This window comes from Galleria mellonella, unplaced genomic scaffold (assembly GCF_026898425.1).
Source record: "Galleria mellonella isolate WM207_F2 unplaced genomic scaffold, CSIRO_AGI_GalMel_v1 utg515, whole genome shotgun sequence".
In the NCBI taxonomy this organism is placed as follows: Eukaryota; Metazoa; Arthropoda; class Insecta; order Lepidoptera; family Pyralidae; genus Galleria; species Galleria mellonella.
In genome coordinates, this window is record NW_026442107.1 from 1,136,881 (window position 1) to 1,159,230 (window position 22,350).

General features: G+C 31.7%; 2 protein-coding genes across 5 annotated transcripts in view; one reads left to right on the forward strand and one right to left on the reverse strand.

The window, feature by feature from the left end:
* LOC113522625 (rab GTPase-activating protein 1-like) overlaps nucleotides 1-18,383 on the reverse strand; it is a 51,562-nt gene extending 33,179 nt beyond the window's left edge. For all 4 annotated transcript variants that reach the window (XR_004224223.2, XM_026908374.3, XM_026908376.3 and 1 more), the window contains exons 1-6: nucleotides 18,239-18,383; nucleotides 17,980-18,123; nucleotides 15,179-15,391; nucleotides 6,614-6,740; nucleotides 4,843-5,029; nucleotides 2,083-2,282 (exon numbers count right to left, since the gene is read on the reverse strand). Coding sequence is in view for 3 of the 4 variants with exons in the window: in XM_026908374.3 (XP_026764175.2) it covers nucleotides 2,083-2,282; nucleotides 4,843-5,029; nucleotides 6,614-6,740; nucleotides 15,179-15,391; nucleotides 17,980-18,114 (862 nt within the window). In the remaining variant the exon portion in view is untranslated. The remainder of the gene's footprint in view (nucleotides 1-2,082; nucleotides 2,283-4,842; nucleotides 5,030-6,613; nucleotides 6,741-15,178; nucleotides 15,392-17,979; nucleotides 18,124-18,238) is intronic.
* A 621-nt stretch (nucleotides 18,384-19,004) lies between these two features.
* Nucleotides 19,005-21,617, forward strand: LOC113522864 (uncharacterized). The gene is made up of 4 exons (XM_026908705.3): nucleotides 19,005-19,337; nucleotides 19,435-19,522; nucleotides 20,261-20,344; nucleotides 20,414-21,617. Exons 1-4 carry the CDS (start codon nucleotides 19,241-19,243, stop codon nucleotides 20,679-20,681), a joined length of 537 nt encoding a protein of 178 aa, XP_026764506.1. The 5' UTR covers nucleotides 19,005-19,240; the 3' UTR covers nucleotides 20,682-21,617.
* The last annotated feature ends 733 nt before the right edge of the window (nucleotides 21,618-22,350 follow it).

A 22,350-nucleotide genomic window follows, 5' to 3' on the forward strand; every position in this document is an offset into this window, starting at 1 on the left:
GATATTACGCGCGCATTGCCGACCCTGAAAAAACCTCTTTACCCCCTCCATCCCATATAGTAGTAGGTGTATACCAAATTTCATAGTGACGGGTTAAGCCATTAAGATGCTTATAGGAAACAAATACCCACTTTCACATTTATAATATTAGTAAGGATTTAGACAAAAAGATTTTGTTAAAAAAAACACCGACTTTAATCATGGTCGTAGTCAATCTATTTTGATGAAATTTTTATAGGACCAATGAGAGAGTATATCCTTTCAGATAAAAAACATAAGTTTCCAAATCTGTTTATAAATGTCGGGGTTCAGAGGTAGCAAACCTAAAATAAAAATACATCCGAATTGGGAATCTGCTCTTTTCTTGAAGTCGGTTAAAATATATGAGATTTCTTAAGTGGGGTATTGGGTTTTTACCCTTCCCGTATAAATAAAAATTATAGTTGTTTAAGAACACATCATTTATAATGCTAATTAAACCGCAGTTATAAATATTTATTGTCATTGCTTACAGACTTGACTATCAATACATTAGTAAAGTTATAATTCTGAGTCATTGATATAAAAAAATCCCCTAGATTCACACTTCCATATAAATTTCAACTTAAAAACTGACGCGAAAATAAATAAAAAAATACCTGAAGCTACGTTATTTAAGTTGGAATAGATTACTGTAAATAAGAAATTAACTGCCTATTGGGCATGGCAACCTAGGTATCTAAGAATGTAAAATACATTTAACCACAAACGTTACTGGAATGAGTGTTCAATTTAGTTAAATACTCTCAATACCAGTTTCTAGTCTCTGATTGCACATCTAAGATTTTATGTATACCGATGTTCTGGACGCATGTCTCGAATTCATAATGTGGAATGAGTTCAGTATGGTGACAGTGACGTGATTGATTAAATTGAATCACCAGCTGCAGTCAATTGCTGACACGAACCAATTATATTGACCTTCAGATTGATGGCAACTCAATACGTTACCTAAAAAAGATCGACCCAAATATATAAGTCTAGAATACATACATATGTACATATTTGTCACGCTAGCAGAATATCCTTTTTATTATGAGGATATTGTAAGAATATTTTTTTTATTGAATTCACTATAAGTGAATTAGTATCATGGGCGAAACAGTATACTCTGTTATGTCCATGGTACTGCTTATGTCTATAGGCGACGGTTACCACTTTCTATCAGATGGGCCGTCAGCTTGACTGCCATTCTAAGTTGTATAAAAAAAAATATCAACCCGGCTACCAAGTGGCAACTACTAGAAAAGCAAAGCTTTCCTTATGGGGTAGGTTTATGTACAGCAGTGGAACGGCTGAAATGATGACAATAGTACCTTATGATATGAAATAGTAATTTATGTGATGTGGGATTGTCCCACGTGGGTAGAAGAGAACTTCTACCTCGGAAGCAAAGACATGTCTGCGGTACATTAAACCACTCATGACCACATAACAAGCCAATATAACCTGGTCGGGGGGAAGGGATTGTTAATAATGGGGTCTAATGAACCCATTGCTAGTAATATACCCTATCAGGTCCATCAAACCATCGTGGTAAATTCTAGTGGAATTCGTCACGATGGGCTAACTGACCTGCTTTCATCCTCATCTATCATCACTCACTGGTGCCCCGTCAACGTATAGTAAACGTAAAATAAAACGTAACGTAAAATAACTATCTACTGCTGAACATAAGCCTTAAGGGGAGCTTTATAGGTTTTCCCCTATAGGGGGGCTTTTTTTTTTATATACAACTAGAATAGCAAACAAGCTGACGGCCCACCTGATGGAAAGTGGTAACCGTCGCCTATAGACATGAGCAGTACCATGGACATAACAGAGTTTGCCAGTAGTTGCTACGCTTGGCAGACGAGTTGGCAAGCGCCAACTGCGCCAAATTAGAATTATTGGTGATGTTTCAAGAGGGACGTTGTTGTCCATCCCTCGACCCATAAGTTCCCTTAGTCGCCTCTTACGACACTCACGGGAAAGAAGATGGGCCATTCTATGCCGGACTCACAAGACGATATTATATTACGACTATGGGAATTATATACTTACTTGACACCTGATTCACAGCTTCAGCAATATGGCAACGGAACACGTGACAGCGGTACACCGCCGACTCCTTGGTCTCTCCATGGGACCAAGTGAACGCGAAGCAGGAGGCAACCGGCGAGCCGGCCGCACCACGAGCGTAGAACGATATCCGGTTGACGGCGTAACGCGTCATCACGCTGTTGGAGTCGGCCTGGTATAATCTGCAAGAAATTATGATATTAGAAAACTTACTAATAAAAATACTATAGATAAAAATATCATCATCATATCGGCCATTAACTGTCCACTGCAGAACATAGACATTGCCCATAAAAGGGGTTTTTCCAGTAGTTGCTAAGCTTGGCAGGCGAATTGGCAACCGCATTTAGGCTTTGGTGATGTTTTAAGTGGGAGACTGCTGTCTAATTCTCGACCATTAAGTTCCTTTAGTCACAGGAAAGGAAGTAGTGGTTCATTCTATGCCAGAACCATACGGGTTGACTAGAAGATATCCCTTTAACGGATAAATCCGTCTGTGTACATGTTTGTTATAACCTAATATTTGTATTAGGCATAAACTAATAGTCAAAAACATTTTCGATTGTTACTAATAAGCTCCACTCCATCTTATAATGGTACTCCACTTGTTTACATGTCATCATCGAAAATGTACACATTTCAACGACTATAATCCATTCGGATTAATACGTTATGAAGATACGTTACAAATCGTTATAATAAATCTTCTGAATATCATATATTTTTTTCATTATCTTCAATATTCAATCTCTACTCGTATTATGAACTAGATAATCGTGATAAGACAATAAATACTATGTCGTGTGATAAATTCAAAAAATTATAACTCTCAGTCACTTCAAGTGCGTTTGTACCGCAAGTATGATAATGTTTGTCAATGACTTTGAGACGTTATTCGCTAGGGCATTTGTGCCGTTCTGGCCTGAATCTAGATAGTATTGTTAATCGATGTTTACGCCTTATATCAATTTATAGAAAAATCCAAATTCAATAAATTAAATTAAATATAACAACATAAAGTTAAATTTGTCGCCTGGTTCCGGCATAGAATGGGCCACCCTTCTTTTCTCGGGGATGTCGTAAGGGGCGACTAAGGGAGCTTGTGGTCACGGGATGGACAGCAGCGTCCCTCTTAAAACATCGCGAAAAATCTAACTGCGTTTGCCAACTCATCTGCCAAGCATAGCGACTACTGATAAAATATATATCTTTATTAAGCTAATCTTTAAATAGTATAAAATAAAATGCGCTCGTCTGACTGTTTTTCTACTTAATTCTTCTAAACCACGCAATGGATTTTGATAAAGGTATCATTGTTATTACATATTTTTTACAGAAAGTTTGTATAAACTAGTTCATAACAAATATTCGTGCGATGATGAGAAGATCACTAGTTAAAACACAACAAAAGTTAAATACAATAAAGGTTTTTACAATGCGAATAAATTGTATTATAGAATATAAAACAATACAATTACTATGTTACATTATTTAGATAACTATTCAATGGATGAGTCATGAATGAAAACCACACAAATGATCTAGACTAAATATTACACTAATTTAAAAGTAAAAGAAATATTCCGCCTGAAATAAAATCCGAGGTTTTCCCTGTCCCTATAGAATGTAACAGGCGAATAGGGGAACAAAGTGGTCAAATAAAATTAAAAATATTAATTAATCACAACAATTAAAATCATTCATGATCATATACCTATAAGTCTACTCTTGAATTTAATACCGACATCAATCCAATCTAATGCTAATGATAATTTTGTACTGCACTCATAAAATAACAATTAGAAAGTACGTTAGAATTGGGATTGGTTTGCAATAGTTTGCATTAGCAAGTTATACCATCTTTTTTTTTAAACAACTTACAATGGCAAACAAGCTGACGGCCCACCTGATGAAAAGTGGTAACCGTCGCCTATAGACATGAGCAGTACCGTGGACATAACAGAGTATACTGTTTCGCCCATGATACCCCCCCATGCGTTGCCATTCCTGAGGACTCAGGTGTTATTCCTCTGTACCCTGTAAATTCTATTATAACAACATGGAAACATGTCGCTAATATTGCAATCCGAGTATACAATTGGAATTTGTTTCCAGAGTAACCCTACTGATCAGCACGTTACATTTAATACTATTTAGTCTTGACACAGTTGTGTTTCTAAATGTCTATCTTAAAACCTGGGGTCTCATTAAAATTCCTCATATTATTTTTTCATAAATATCTCCCTTGTATAGACCTCCTCTAATTAAATTTGTATTATATTAGTAAGATGTGACAGTGAATTTGTCTATTTGTTTATTATTTCTTGGCGCTTCAACGGATTAAACAGTCACTGTGACATTTGGTATGCATATACTATATGACATTGAGAAGGACATAAACCAATTTTTATCCCGGTCATTAAACATATCGCGTTTACGCGGACAAAGTCGCAGATAAAAGCTAGTGGTTAATTTTAAACTTTCGGGTTGTTGACTTAAATTTTAAATACATTATCGGGACTTTATGCGACACAATTGCAGGTAAATAGTACCTAAATACTTTCTTGATATTTTAGTCATTCACACAGTTCGATCGTGACCACGACTTAGTGCAATCTATGTCGAAACGTCGGCTATAAAACTCCGATGTACGTACTATTTATGTGCAATCGCGTCGCGTTAAGTCTCGATAGTGTATTAAAAATAAAAACTAGTGATTTTATAAATCTAATATGAACTCACACAACCAGTCCCTGTGAGCACACAGGTATAGATATAGAAACAGCGATGCCGTCTCTGCTCTCCGGCATGGAACTTAATTCCTTCATGATGCGCTGGATATCACTCTCCGACTTCGGGTCCGCTATATTCTGTGCCCCGAGGTAACTGACCCCGCTGAACACAGTGCATTCCTGGTCTACATCTGACACTGAAAACAAGGAAAAATAAATAATTAAAAATATATTTTTTTTTATAATAAATAGCTCCACAGTCACAGCAATCACCTGGGTCTCAAGCTACTATACCCTGTGTTAACAAGAATCAAGAAATGAACATCCAGGGACACAATTTTGAGCAATGAACTATTAATGGCTGATATACTGAAGTAAGTTTCTTTGTTTGTTACTTTATAGCGCCGTAACAGCTTAACAAAATACTATGAAATTTCGTGTAGACGTTCTATATGGGATGTATAAGGATATAGGCTCCTTTTTATCTCGGTTAGTAAAGTCCATTTTGTATAAATTCTATAGTTTAATTTAATCAGCTTAGTAACAGCATGACATGTATCATCGCACATATGTATAGATTGTAAGTGTACAAATCTAGCATATTACTGTTGTCTAACTATTTACTGTATACCTAGTACTATAGTTTTTATCATTTTTCATCCTTATAGTTATATATAATATGAATAATAATAATGTTGTGGCGGCCTCTAATTAAGGTAGCATTTTATAATGTAACCATATTATCATGTATTTTAAGTTAATATAAATGTATGCTTTGTTGGTTGCTCTTAAATAAATAAATAAACATATCTCGGCTAATAATAATCACAGTAAATAAGATACTATGACTAGTGTTTGTATGAAAGTTTATGCAAATGTTATCGAGGCGTTAATTTTGCTTAATTTTCAAATTAAATTATTTATCGGTCTATCTAATATGTATCAATTTATTTCCTGCAATATCATTCCGTATTGATAAATCAAAAAAAGGGGGGAGAAGGGATTGTTGTTATAAGAATTATGAGCTCCATTGCTAACAATATACCCTGTCAGGTTGACCTCCTCGTGGTTCCTCCTGGAAACCATCGTGATTGATTTATTGTTAGATTCGTCACTAACTGACCTGCTTCACCCCACTGGTGCCCCGCCAGTGTATAACGATAGCGCAGGCTGGGTTACCATTCCGTTATCATCCATTAAAAAAAAAAAAAACAAAAAAAGACCGAACATCGCGATTTTTACAAATCTTAATTTTTTTTTATTTTTATTTTTAATTGTTACCTATTTAAAATCGCGTAAGTGAGCACGCCGGATCATAGGTACCTATATCAACTTTGTTGTTCTCATGTAATAAATGTATGTTATGAGACACACAACATGTTTATGCCTAATTACAAGGAAAATATTAATAGTTCAGGTTTGTAGCAACTCCCATAAATTAATTTATTACTAACGCAGAGAAATTCGGAAAAAAACTGAATTCAGTATTTTTTAGAGTTCAATAATAAAAACAAAAGGGAATCCGTTAGTTTGTCTATGACAGAAACTTGAAGACAGAATTTTTTTTTTTGTTATGTTGTTAAAATTTAGCATTAAATAAGGAACATCAAAATAAGGCTGGAAAACTAATATACAATCATTTTTTTTTATGCAAGTGGAAACGAATAAGGCGGCAGCATAACCTGATGAAGAGTGATAACCGTCGTTTATAGAACGTCAATACTGTAATTTTTTTTTTGTAACCTCATGTAAATATTAATAAAGAACTTATTAATATTTACCTTCATCGTCGCTTTCAATAGGCTTCATATGGTCATGTTTCTCTGTGGGCGAAGGTGTGGAGGCGTTAGCCGACGATCCTTCCATCACCTCATAGAACTTCGACCCGCCAACGAGTCGGCACGAATCCTGTGGACGTGAAAAAAAAATTATAATATTACTATTATTGTAATTTAATCACTTGACTTTTGAAGAGGACAGAAAGGAACGTGGACAAAGCGTGAGCGATATGAGAAAGATGATACGGTAACATATATATAATCAATCTCACTTTCTCTGCATAATTCTTTAGAATAATCAGACGAGTTTCATCACAGACATAGACAGATACTGTTTATTATTTCCTCCAAAAGATTACATTAGTAAGAGATATCGATTTTTCGGGCGAATGACAGCTCACACTAATTTCTTATTAGCACCAAGCAAGAATATAGAGCAGGTAAATTGGGAAAATAATTTTCTAAATGTCAGACCGAAACCATTCTCATTGAAATGTCGCGGGTGCGAAAATGTCAATATAATTCGAAGACCTATACGGATACTAACACTAAATCATGGGGTAATTAGTGTTCGACACACGGAATGTAATAATATAGTTTCCAAGAATAGCAACGAAAATAAAAGTAAATTGTTATATTTATAAGTATAAATAATATTCTCCCCTGTGCTCCCAGCATAGAATAGGACACCCCATCCTTAACCGTGTGTGTGGTAAGAGGTGAATAAGGAAACTTAATAGTCAAGGCATGGGCATCTACGTTTTAAAACATCACCAAAACCTAAACTGCGGTTGCCAATCCGCCTGCCAAGCGTGACAACTACTGGTAAAACCTCCCTTTTGGCGAGACCTATGTCCAGCAGTGGACAGTAAATGCTTGAATAAATATTATAGATGTGAAAGTGAGTTAGTTAGTTCTTAGTTACTTCGTTACGTCTTAAGGGCTTAATCAATCATTATGAAAATTAACAATAATAATGGTTTATTTCTCTTACAAAAACTTATATACTGAATAAGTTACAGTTAATTTTTTTTTTGTGAAAGCTTTGATTGTGAAAGCTGGAGCCGAACTTGACTATGAAGCTCTCGAGTATCAGATCCCATTTTTCGGCGTATGGACTGCGTATGGTGTCTAAACTAATAAGTAATTATATAATTACTATTGTTAATTAATAGATAAATTGTGCAAGAGAAGCCAAGGTAATTTATAAAGTACTAAATGTGAGTTTAGAAATATAGGATTTAAAAATATACTGGATTTCTGTACATATGCATATATCAAGATACTAAATAAAAAGTGAAATAATTTTTAATTGATACCTATAAATTACTATAAAAAAATGTATGTGTGTATTGTAGTTACACAATTGGTTAACTACTCTTTACTCCGGTCAGTGAATACATCCAAATTCCGGATAAAAGCTAGTACAAAATATTATAACCTACTACCTAAATTTCGTCATCGGCAAATATACAGCACAACGAAATAAGAGTTCCCTAATGGATGTTGAGGTACCTATTTTCGACTTGTTTTACTCCTAACTTACGTCATAATAGGGTAATCAATAGTTAGTGTTGAGCGTGGACTTAATAGACCAAGTATACTATCAAGTTTTTAAAAGAAAAATAACAAAAAATGTGCAATTTTTTTTTTATAAATATATTTCAATATAATCGCCATGTCGTCCCAGAATAGAATAGATCAACCTTTCCTTTCCTGTAAATGTGGTAAGTGACGATTAAGGAAGTTTAATGGACGAAGGATGTGCAGCAGCGTCCCTATTTAAACGTCAGTAAGGCCTAACTGCGTTTGCTAACCCCAGGCGAGTTAGTAACCGCAGCAACCAAGCGTGACAATTACTGGCAAAATCCCCCTTATAGGGGTGTTCAGTGGCGGGCAGTTAACAGTTAATTTAATAATAAAAAATATTTTCAACAAAATCAAATACCTTAAACAGTATTCCTCGTGTCATTCTGATGGTCATAATATTTCCTCAATATAACACTATAAAATTGGTATTTTTATTGGTTTATATGGAATTACTGCTATTTGGTAACCACTAAAATATCCGTCACACATAAAAAAAATCAAAAGTTAATTAACGTTAAATAAATAAAAAAATACACCAATAAAGACTTGCTTTATTTGGCGTCCATAAGGACACTGATTGCAAAAATTATACAGCGGTCATACTCCTATCCCATGAGTCATTATATATTGTACAGCGCATTCATTTTAATATTACCTATAAGTATATATTATAATGATAATAAATACAATTGTGTCATATTGTGATAATAACAAAAATAATTTAATTAATCAATGAACAAGCGTGAGAAAAATATGGTTATATCTACCAACAAATACGAGTAGTATAGATAACCTACATACGTATATAGCATGGAGACAACGTTCAGCAGTGGACGGTTAATGGCTGATATGGTGATGGAGACAATGATAAGATCAAGATATCCATAAGATTCCGATAAGATTGTCTGATAAGAAGATATTATGTGCTATGTTAACTATAGGTAAGCAAAGAGCTTTGTCGTTAAATGTACAGAGTTCGTTTCCTATTCGAGCCAAACAATTCTAAAATGATCGTTGACGTATCTGGTATTGGAAGCTGTGTCCCAAAAAATTCCTACCCACCTTCTCTTATATGATGATTAAAATAAAATAAACCGGTTTTAAATTTATTTAAAAAAATAACAACAATGTGGTAACAAAACAGCAATATAATAGGAATACCATATATCCATTTGATTTACAAAAGCAGTTATGGGAACAAATTAATAAACGAGCAAGAAAATGGAAATAAAAAACAGGCCGCCTGGCAAGCGTGTTAGAACTAGGCTAATATCCTTTAATTACAACAAGAAACCAGTGGTCAGCATTAAGTGTGATAACGATGATGACCAGATTGTAATTAATATTTCACTGCTGAGTTAATTTAAAACATATTTTTTATTTAAAAATTACAGTAATGAAGAAAATAATTATGATTTGGCTTAAAAGGGTGTTATAATTTATAGGGTTTCGTATCAATATGGTACCTACAAAGGAACCCTTTTGGTGCTACTTTGTCCGTCCGTCTGTCCGTCTGCGACAGCGTTATATTTCAGTAAGTAATAATGCTATCGATTTGAAATTTAGAATACTTTTACATTTATTTTATTGTATTATATTCAATGTTTGTTATATGTGTTATAATGCAATATGCTGTTGATGTTCCTTTAATAAATAAATAAATATTTGGCCCGCACATATTACAAAGGATATAATTAAAAATATATTTTTATTTTCTTTGCAAGGGGGTAGATACTCAAAATTGATAGATTGGTATGACAAGTTTTCTTACAGGTACCTTAGTATACACTTTAGTCATTTTCCTAAATCACAAACTTGAGTATCAAACACTAAATGGTCATGATTCATTTCACAAAAACACTGATGCTATTAACTTTATCGTTTAATAAACTTTTATAATTACACTCTTCACTATACATTTTACACGATATGTAAGTTTAAAATTTATAATATATTATAAATACATATTATTTGCAAGAAACTGTGTATCATTTCTTACAAGTGACAGAGTACCGCGCGGAGTGACCACTCGGGCGGGGAGTGCGGTAATCAACCTAATAGGCACACAATGGATCGAATCAAAACAACCGACAATTATCGACTACAATCGAATGTGAAAATATATATCTTTATTCAGGTATACAAAGGGCGATAAAGACATTAGATAAATCTATAACAATAAATTAATCCGTGCTAATTACATACACAATAACATTCTGAAAATTGTTTAAATATTAAACCAAATTTTAAATTTTATTATATATATATATATATATATATATATATATATATATATATATATATATATATATATATATATGTAACAAAGTCGATTGCTTGAGTACCTCTGTCCCATTCCGATTTCTACCGTGAAACAATTGTGTTTGCATGGTTGTGTTTCAGTTTGAAAGGTGTGATATGGCGTAAATTTACAGAATACAAAGAAATAACATCTGAGACCTTAGGAATGGCAACGCATGGGGGGTATCATGGTCGAAACAGTATACTCTGTTATGTCCATGCTACTGCTCATGTCTATAGGCGACGGTTACCACTTTCCATCAGGTGTAAATTAGGATATAAACTACCTGTGTTCTAAGTTTCATTCAATCCGAGATAGAAACTGTAAAAAAACGTAGTGTCGTCTGCATGGATACATCTGTCCCACTCAGATTCCTACCGTCAAACAACTGTACTGAGTTTCAGTTTAAATGGTTTGTGAAGTTTGTCTGCCGTAGTTATTAGGGTCGCATACCATTTCATCATCATCATATTGTATTTTATATCCACTGTGCTATTCATATCTATAGCCGATCGTTACCACCTTTCATCAAAGGAGGTTTCAGTTTGTATGCCATTCGAAATAGGATAAAAAATAGTTTTTTTATGCAAGTTAGAATGGCAAACAAGCTGACGGCCCACCTGATGGAAAATGGTAATCGTCGCCTTTAGACATGAACAGTACCATGAACATAATAGAGTATACTGTTTTGCCCATGATGTATGCGTTTCCGTTTGAACCACATTTACTTTCATCAATAAATTTATTTAAAATCAATAAATAAATATAGATATATGAAATACACATACATGTTTCTTAACAATTGAACCAGTGTTGAACTTTGTAGATAATGAAATGGAATCCACGTTAGAAATTGTGTTTTAATAGGCACTAATTAACGAATAGTGCGTTAAATAACGAATGGTTATTTAATTTTAGAGCAGTATTTTTTATGACGAAACCAAATGTAAATAGTAATAAAACTATGGGTATACTTGGAAATATACGAGTACGTCGTTAGTTTTTTAGATTGAAGTTATAATTAGTTATTTTTTACAGCTGTGCTATTACAGTGTCGAGTTATTTAAGATTAATACCTAAACTGAAATGTTTACTTGAAAATATAGGTATTTAGGTCAAATCAAAAGTGTAATAAATACAAGTAAATTATGATAGATTTGGCTCCACAACAGGCACTCTCCATAGATGCTTTGTAAAGAAAAATGAGAGTTACAATCGTGACTATTTTGAGCCAATACAAGAGTAATTTCTGTTATTGCAAAAATGATTATCAAAAGCGGTTTAAAATTGGCGATATATTCGAGTTACATAGTCACAAAATACAAATAAAATGAAAAACAAGATGATCATTTTGTATATTCCGCGAATGTATTTTTATTTATTTTTAAATAAAAATCTGCATTTCAATCAATGTTGGCATTTTTTTTCCATATTAGACAATTTGAATATTATTTTTAATTTTACATAAACTGTCAAAACAATGTTTCATACAAAACTAATAAAGAGGTTGTATTACTTAATAATTACTCTTAACAACAAGACAATTGTTACAATCAATTCATCTGTGTAGTAAGGGATGTACTTTTTGTGCTTTTTCTGATACATAGATATGGCAAACTGACGGATCACCCGATTGTAAATGAAAAGCGTCATATGGAGATTTGATATTTAATACAAATCATATTAAAATAAATAATTATGTATGTTATTTATTACTTATAATTCCCGAGACACCGCCGTGTAGTGCCAGCATAGAATGGGCCATCCCTTCCTTTCTCGTGGGTGTCATAAGAGGCAACTAGCTAAGGGAACTTAATGGACGAGGGATGGGCAACAGCATCCCACTTAAAACACAAAAGTTTAAACCGCCTGCCAAGCGTGGCAACTACTGGCAAAACCCTCTAATAGATGGAGGCCCATGTTCAGCAATGAGATGATAATGATAATTCCTCAGATGAAGTATTATGCCTCCGTACCATGAAATTTCATTGGCCGTGCACCCTTCAAACCGAAACAGCCATGCACGCACAACTGAGTAGCAACAGAGACATGAATAGATAGAACGTGTTACAATAATACATCGCTCATAATTGGGTACAGCGTCCAATGATAACAAAGTTGATCCTTGTCTGGTACTAAACCAATTTACCGCTGGGAATTGGTGCCCCACTTTCGAGGTTTACGGTCAAATAAATCGTAATGGCAGTCATTATGTATGTTACTGCTTTATTGACGCTGGAAAGACTTGCCCCCTTATAAAAAATAAAACCTTCAACAAAACACTGTTTTGTCACTTTCTTTTAAAGTAGGAATTTTGCACAAAAATAAGAGACAAAAGTTCACTAACTAAAATAGGTATGAGAATTTGACGTTTCTATGAATAAGCAAGAAAAAGTGTTAAGCGCTATTTAGTAAATTTAACAATAGAACAAACAGGTAAATTTTGTTACACAAAGATACATTCAAACGTAGCAAAACCAGTTATACTGGTTTAAAAACTACTAAATCGAATTTGATAAAATTTGCATTGGATCTATCTGTACGGATATACTTACCTCAGATAAAAAAAAAAGAATTCTCCTTAAGGAGGTTTTCAATTCGAGTGTTTTTTTTTTTTATTACAATAACTCTTTTTTTATCTGAAAGGATATACTTATAGAGTGATCTCATAGAAATTTTATCAAAATCGGTACAGTAGTTTAGTTTTTAGATCAAAATAATTGGTTTTGTCATAATTGAAAAGTTTTTTTTTTTTGTGGGACACAGTCTTTAATTATTTAAATAAGTGAATAATATAACATCTTTGTATTTTTTTTCATGTAAAATAAAAAAAAATCAATAAAAAATAGATAACCAAAAATTGTAAAATCTAAAAGCAAAGAAATTTCTGTATTTAACGGTTTCGTGACTTAGTTAAATCGCCATCAACTTGCTTTAATTAATTTCACAATATACCTTTACCTTTTAACACTGAAAAAAAAAAAAAACTTAATTCAATGATATATATAACCCAATATCGGCCAAAGCGGAATTTAATACATTTTTCCTTCGTTTTGATATATCGAGAGTTTATTGCCTACAAACAGGTTGTAAATTGATTTTGGTCGATTCATATTTACAATTTTCCAATGTTGTTAATTGGTACAACGTAATTACATTCATCGTAACTAACTGGCGTGAAAACATTGTAGGTATATTGATGGCAGTCTACTGGAAAATGACACGTTTCGACCGACACCAAATATATAGGTAGTGTTTTTACAAAATTTCAAAAGCAACAATTCATAAATCAAATAATATGTACATGCAGCTAAAAGCGATATGTGCTATATTATTAGACGCATGCAATCCCTATTATAGTTTATGCACTTACATACATTATTAGAACCAAGGTGAAAAAAACATATAAATTATATATATCAGAAAAAAAAATTATCACAGTACTGACGTGATTTTTTTTATAACACAAAGACTATATATTTTTCAAACGACTTAAAAAAGAAAGAGACCTTTAATTTGGTTGTATTTGTTTTATGTTTGTTACCTCATAACTCTGTCAGATCTAAACCGATTTGAAAAAATATTTTTTTATCTGAAAAGATATCTTTAGAGAATTGTCCCATACAAATATTAACAGTATCGATTCAGTAGTTTAGTTTTTAGAACAAAATAACTGATTTTGTCACAATTGAATTAGATTTTATGTGAGACACAATCTTTAACTATTATACTATCTTCTTAAAATGGTAAATAAATTGTAAAGTTTTGAAATGAAAAATGGAAATTGTTTGCCAGATAGAATCAATGGATTCGGACATAAAAAAATACTGTAAAACCCATAGCAGGTACTACGATCTTTGGCCATATTGTGTATGGCAGCGGACCACTGGACGACCCGCATTTAGTGAGGTAGCCCGTCGTAAATAAATGGTCGGTCGGCCCGCTTTTGCTTTGTTTCTGCTTTAGCATAAGGCGGCCTAGTAACCAGATAATGATACGCATGACTGAAGTCCTCATCACCCTCAAAACAAGACCGTTAGAATTTACTCATATAGTTACTAATACAAATATAATTAGTAGTTTTGACTAAAAAGTAGCCTTCTCCAACTACTACAAGTATACAAAATTTCATAAAAATTGGTTAAAACCTTTAAGACGAAGAAGAGACTGTAAAAAAAGCACTTTTATATTCATAATAGTTATAGTCTACCCTTCATATTCATAAAAACGTAAACCTCTCATAAACTTATTTTACATATTGAATTGTTTTGTCTATTTCTTTTCCGGTAAATTCTTAATTTGAAAGGAAGTGGCAAAACATTTTTTTGCAGAAGGTTTTAGTTTCTATGAACAAGGAGGTACTTCAGTAGATATTAATGAAAAGGTAAGGTAAGTTTTGTTTAAATTATTACAGAAATATTCGAAATAACAGTAACAAATTAAAAATCGATTTCCTGATATTCAATCAATCTATTTTTAATTAGTTACTATAAATTTGTTAGTGGGTACAAATACAAATGATCAATTGAATGATATTCATTCAATTAATCGATTTTTATTTGTTCTACTATCGGACATACGCAAGCTATCTTAAGGTCGGGTCAATTGTATATTTATTTACATTTTCATTAAGTTCTATTGATAAAGACTAGAGTAAAGATGTAATGTTTACTGACCTGCTCCTTTACTGTGTTCTGTTGGACAGCAGCATCATCAACATCACCCATTTTTGATTCGGAATCACTCTCAACTTCAAATATAACTTTATAAAGATCCAAGCCTTCTGGCACGTTGGCTTCTATATTGGCCTCTGGTCGTATTGTCAGCTCTTGGTTTATCAACTGACTGCGGCTTATTCGTAATGAACCTTGAAGAGATTCTGATATAGCCTATAAAATTAAATTAGAATTATTCACCTAGAACATGTATGATACAAAAGTCATCATTAATTACTGTAACTTGGCTTTAGATTATAAATCTCAGATGGAGTGTCTTCATACATTTTTTTTTCATCTATATGTAAATGGGGATACTAGAATAAATAGTTATAACTACTCAGTATGTGGGACAAATGTGTATTATAAGGTTAAGATGAAAAATGAATTGAAAGTGAATTTTGCGTCTCAATTTTGACACTCAATGAAATCCATCTTGAGGTGTATAATCTAGACATCCATCCTTAACATTCGGGTGCATTCAAAGCACTTTGTCAAATTTTGCCCGAATGTTAAGACATATTAAAAATAAGAAATAAATAAACATGCCAACATTTTAGTAATCTATATATAGTGCTACTATTTCTAAAATTTGATAATACATTTAACAGTGGAGGTGATATTAGCAAAGGAATGTATAATATTAATAATAATTCTGGACATACCATTTAATCTTGAACCAAGCGAAACTTGTGTTATGAATATTAAACAAGTAATACACAATCTTATATAACTCTCTTTTTTTTGTAAGTACAAGAGATTCATATGAAATATCTAATAAATATATAATAAACATGTAATATTAATTAAAGGAAAGAATCTTCACAACTAGCCTGCAAAATAGGAATTTGCTGGCCTCAGAAACAGCATTGCATGAGGGGTTCCATGTGTGTCACAGTGTATGCTGCAATATTTATGATACTGTTCTTTTCTAAAGGTTACCTATTGACATCAGGCGAGATGTCATTCTTTCACCATTTCAGTTCCATAAAAAAAAATATATGAATCACAAATAAATATAAATATTATAGTATATATTTGACAATTATATAATAAATCATTATATTCATAAAAACTGATACCTACAAGCCCATTTTATTAGCCATTTTCTTTCAGATTAAGAATTTGGCATAAAAATAGGAAACACTTCAATAGATTCTAAAATAAAATTATAAATATACTAAATATCCCCTAAAGGGGAAAATAGTTCGCATATTTCCCTTTCTGTTCAATTCTAAAACTAAATTTGAATTGTTATTACTAAACCTTTCTATATACTATTGTAGTATAGCTCTGTATGTAGTCTTCATAAGAGTAACAATAATTGATTGATTAAAAATTGCTAACAACATATCCAGTGACATAACAATAAGGAGGCAGAGCAGGTAAAATACCACAGGTCCATGGCCTGAGGTGGCCCTGGCCCAAAATAAAACTACAACATTGAAGGTCTTTACATAAATGGAGGGCCACATTAAATTAATTTCCAATGGTCCTTAGATAGTATAGTTATGCCACTGAATGTACCCTATATTGCTAGTGATTTTCAATGTAAATCAATACAAATTTGATTTTCAATATAATCAATGCTCTATATTGTCCCCCTGAATTGTAGTTAATTTATCACAGTGGACCAATTAACATCATGCTCACCTACCGTCATTCACTGGTATCCCACCAATATATAACAAGAGAGTAGAGAATGTATTTTTAGGAGTGGGAACTAGTTTCACTAATGCTAGCAATATGCCCTGTAAACTTTCCATCTTTGGAAACCATCATGATTAATTCTTGATGAATTCATCACAATGAACTAACAAACCTGCTTTCATCCTCACATAATCATCTCTCACTGGTGCCCCACTAACATATACTGATGGTGTACATGAGGTCATCATTCCATTATAACTCATTAAGAGAAAGCATATAGTGAGAACCTCAGGAAGCACCATTCTATTTTCATATTTTAAAACAGCTTCTTATATACTGTTTTGGCTTGTTTTAAAATCACAATACCAAACTAAACATAACCTTTGCATATATACCATACATATCTGCTTTCAGCTTATCCAATGATACTTTATAATGTGACCACAATACACTTTCTAAAGAGGATGTTACAGCAAATATAAATAACACATGTGTGACATGACTTCTAAGTATGTAATTAAAAAAAAAACTTTTTCTTTAAAACTATATTATCTATCATTATTATTCTTAAAGAAATGTAAAAGAGAAGAAGAAATGATTTTATGTATTTTATAACACATTCAAATCAGAGACCACCAAAATATGACTAGGCTGTATTGTGCCTGACCCATATGGAAAAAGATGGGATAAATATGGAAAAAAAGGTGATGTTGCATTTAAATTTTAGTATTAATGAAGAGCTATCCTAAAGACTAATTACTTTATTTAAATGTACAAATATAACAGACTAGAATTTTTTTAAAATAAACCTTGACTTTATTATATTAAAATGCTTAAAAATACATTGCATAGCTAAATACAGCTAATCTTCTTAATCTTATTATTAGGTTGTAATAAAAGTAGTAGTAAAAATAATTATTTAAATGCTAATGAATAAATAATATCTGTAAAAAAAAGATCAATATAACATATTGCATTTATGTTAATAACAGCTGCTTATAAATAGGAAAGCATTTAAGTGTTTAGAAAGAGTTAGCATCCTTTTATTAAAGTATATCTTCGTTCTAACCGAAAATCGAATGAAAACATTAACGTACAAGTTAAATACTTACGTCGCTCAAAATGTCCTCCAAGTCGCAAATTGTTGTGGTTGATAGAACAGGTGTAGGACTAACAGATATTTCTGCATAAAAATTAACGTCTACCGGGCCTAATACCTCATTTGTGTGAATATCATTAAACTCCATTACGGATTTCTGTTGAAAAACAGCACAATAATTTCTTTAACAAACACTACAGCGATCGCGACAATCTATTACTTGTAACTTTTTATTTCGTAAAAAATATAACACGAAACGATGCTGATCTTACCCATCCAAGATTAGGTTCTCTTACGAGAACAGACCATTTTATCGAACAAAAGCAAGTTGTAAATTGTTTAATTTGTTGAAAAAAAACCCAACAAAAAATTATACACCGACGGAAGCAAACAAATGTCAAATCAAATTGTAGTACGTTTCGTTTTACGCATAAATGAATTATTGTACAGGTGTACAATTTTACCTATAGTTTTACTTACAAATGTATAAATTTAAAAAAAAATAATTTAAATAGCCTTTTGTTTTAATTAAAAAACAAACAGATTGCAATTATATATTACATAAATTAATTATTAGGTTTAGGTCAAGAGAATATAATATTAGGGTCGATTCTTAGGCACTATCCATTAATATTATTGGAATGGCAATATTAATTCATTTAAATTAAAATTTCAGTTTTTGACGATTTTACTATGAAGACCAATATGTACCAAATTTGTAATAGATTTAAATTATAATTATTATAAATTTGGTCAATACAAAATTTTACTTAAATTTTTAATTTATAAAATTCAACACAATTAAATGAACATACAACATTATGTGAACATTTGCATTTTGGACTTTTTTCTTATTCTTAGGAAAATTTTGATGTTATTTAGAACAGCCTATATGTTGGAAACTCCAACATATTTTAATACTGGCATAAAAAGTTTTTATTATATTTTTTATAACAATTAAAAATATATCAATTGTCATGAATTGAACAACGAATAAAATTGTATTTCTATTTTTTTTGACCGTTTAAATATTTAAATTGATGTATCAAGATTGAGTTCAATGCTGGTGCATTAACAAGTTGTTCCATAAACAAGAACATGGAATCTATTGGCCTACACTCTTTGGTTATAAAAAAAAATCTGTCATTTGTCGGCGTCCGTTTGTTTTTTAATTTAAAATTACTGATAATATTGTTATTCTGATTCAGAATTGTGACAAATTTATCTTACTAAATTGTTAAATATTGTTTTCTGGCTAAACAATTTTTGCCAAAATGGAAAATTCTATTAATGAAAATGAAGCGCATCAATCTTTTCGGTCACCACCTCGCCGAATGCGGTCTACCTTTTTCGAAAGAAGAGACTCTATAGGTTTGTTCAATTTATAATTTTTTTTTTCACGTACAACTTCAATAAAATGTTATTAAAACATTTTTAGATTTTAAATATTCGTATATTGTTATTTCAGTACCACAAACATTAACAGAAGATGCGGATGTAGATGAGTGTAAACAAACGAAATTTGATAGTCAAAAGCACAATGAAGAACTCTCCAGGTAAACTTGTAACATCAGCCAAGATACCTTTTTCATTTAAAGGAGTGAATGTAAACAATATGTTAAAATATTGTATTCTAATATCTTTATTGTACATATTTTACACTGAACACATTAAAAAGATTAAACTTTTTTATTCTTGAATTTTCAATCATACTAATATTATTAATGCAAAAACCAGGGGTTACAGCTAGTATTCTAATTGCTGGGCATCATTTATATTGGTTATTTGATAGGGCCGTTGTTCGTTCATTTGCACCGTTAAGAGGCGGCCAATTCGTTACAAGTTGTTTACTGGGCCGATTTCGGTTAACCAAAAACTACTTTTTTCCCGGTTTGATGCCCTGTGTATAATAATAAACATTAAAAATTAAAGTATTTTTTTTTAATGTTATCCTGGGGGCGGCCATACAGACTGGCACGCAGGCGGCCATATACCCAGGCACGGCCCTGTATTTGATTATTCTCTATAAGGACACTAGCATGAAAACAAATTTGTTTATAATTCCAACAAAATCCCAAAATCATACAGTAATGTGTCTATTGAATTAGGAGTTGTTTCTTGCAGCTTGCCTACATGAATCAGTATATAAAGCATTATATAACCTGACCTGCCTATGTACCAAATTTCATTCAAACATGTTTAGCAGTTTTAGTGTGATTGAGTGACAAACATTTTTATAAACTTTCACATTTATAATATTAGTAGGATTTTATAATGAATATTATATTTTTCAGGTATTATGATAAACTTTTATCAGAAAAAGACCAGTGGAAAAAAGAAGTAACTAATAGACAGAACAAATATCATGATCTTAGACAGTAAGTTTTTACAATATTGGAAATTAATATTAATTTTATCATATTGTATATCTCTTTTATTTATTTCAGTCAATATCAAATGGCAGTAAAAACATCCAGCAGATCAAGAATGTCCTATGCTGCATTATCAAATGAAGATATTGAGTTTCTGAAAGCAAAACCAAACATTGCACATCTAGTTGAGTGTCAACAAAAACTGCGCAAGTCTGTGAAAGAAACTAGAGCATTATTCAAAAGAGTTAATGAACTTGATGATGTACTATTGAATTACAGTGAAGATAAAGTCAACAAAATTACAGAATACATTTTGGAGAATAGTAGTGTTGACCCTGTGTAAATTTTTTGATGCTTAATTCTACAATAATATGGGTATTGATAATTGTGTCTTCCTTTTAAAATGTTCATTGTACAAGGACAACACAAACATCAGTTCTGTACTATATATTGAGGACATAATATCATAATTGATTTTATTGTTAATAATTTTGTAAATATAAGTACACTAGAGACTATTTTAACCTCATATGCATGGTTTATAAGATTATTTATTCTATTATTGCAATCTACTGAAATCTAGAAATAAATATCCTGATAGCAGGATTTAAGTATGTACTTTAACATAATAAGATGTCTGAAGTACCCTTTAGATATTTTTGTAGTTTTAAACTAAAAAAGACTAGTGTATATTTGTTAGTTATATTTTCAAGACTTCATCAGCCTGCAGAACAAAAAAAAAACAAACTAAATGAATTATTTTTGTATTTTATAGCTACATCATGTCAAGGGGACTTGACATCAACTTTTTATTAAAAATATGAAATTTGCATCACAAATACTTGTCAAAATGTGTTGTCAGAGATGGCTCAAATATTCTAAGGAATATAGTTATATTCAATAATTTTATTTATGTACATAGACTACCTCTAATTAATTGTAAATAACACATTTATTATATTTCTGTACTTTGTACATACAATTCTTGAATTAATGTAAATATTTTTACAATAAAAAAGACTAACAACAGGAATGTTTAATAATTTCTAACTTATATTTTAGTTTTCTCTATGGAATACCTATGGACTTCGAACCTTATGATTTTACTATAATACTTACTAGCTGACCTGCAAACATTGTTCTACCCTATACCCCACTAGCAGATCCATCGGATCAGATGGTCTCCGCGCGGATTCTGGAAACCAACGTGATTAATTCTTGTAGAATTCATTATGATGAGCCAACCGACCTGCATATAGTCTTACCTATACTCTCTCACTAGTTCATCGTCAGTATACACTGAGTGTAAATGGGGTCACCGTTACATTTTTATCCGTTTAATAAAAAGCATAATATAGTAAATAACAAACTAGAATAGTTTGTTATTTTTCTCTAAATTTGGAGTAAACAATACAAATATACAATATTTCATTAAAATCTGTTGAGCGGTTAATTTCATAAAAATTCGGAGATTAGTGTAAATAAACATCATGGCACGGAATTTTTATAAAACGTATATTTGAATTGTGCCGAATTATCGATAAAACATATGTGAGTAAGGAAACTAGATAAAAAAAAATAGATATTTGTCAGGTCAGAAGTTCTAACTCTAACAGTACTTTTTTTTTTAAAGTTTTCATAATTAGATTACAATATCTTGACACTTAGAAGGGTTAACAGCTAATTCATTGTTATATGACTATACCAGAATGCTGTTCAGATCATTATTAATATTCACTATACCATGATTGATATCATCTACAGTACTTTGAGTGTATATCTGAAGATCGTCTGCTTACTTTTTCATTCCACCTATCATCCTTCACTGGCGCCAGCCAGCGTATACCGTTAACGCAACGTATTAAAAATATGTCTATGGGTTCAATTCACGTAGAATTTTTGTTAGTTATATATAGAATACAAATTAAATTTATGAGCATATCAGTTTGTATCATTTGGACGTTTTCTATGTATATATAAAAATTGTATTTAAATATCCATATATAGCTTGT

What these genes read in the sequence shown, in the direction of transcription:
- LOC113522864 (XM_026908705.3), top strand. Translation starts at nt 19,241, where the DNA reads ATGGAAAATTCTATTAATGAAAATGAAGCGCATCAATCTTTTCGGTCA. An exon ending in CACAATGAAGAACTCTCCAG is followed by an intron (nt 19,523 to 20,260) that starts GTAAACTTGTAA and finishes TATATTTTTCAG; the next exon opens with GTATTATGATAAACTTTTAT. An exon ending in AAATATCATGATCTTAGACA is followed by an intron (nt 20,345 to 20,413) that starts GTAAGTTTTTAC and finishes TATTTATTTCAG; the next exon opens with TCAATATCAAATGGCAGTAA.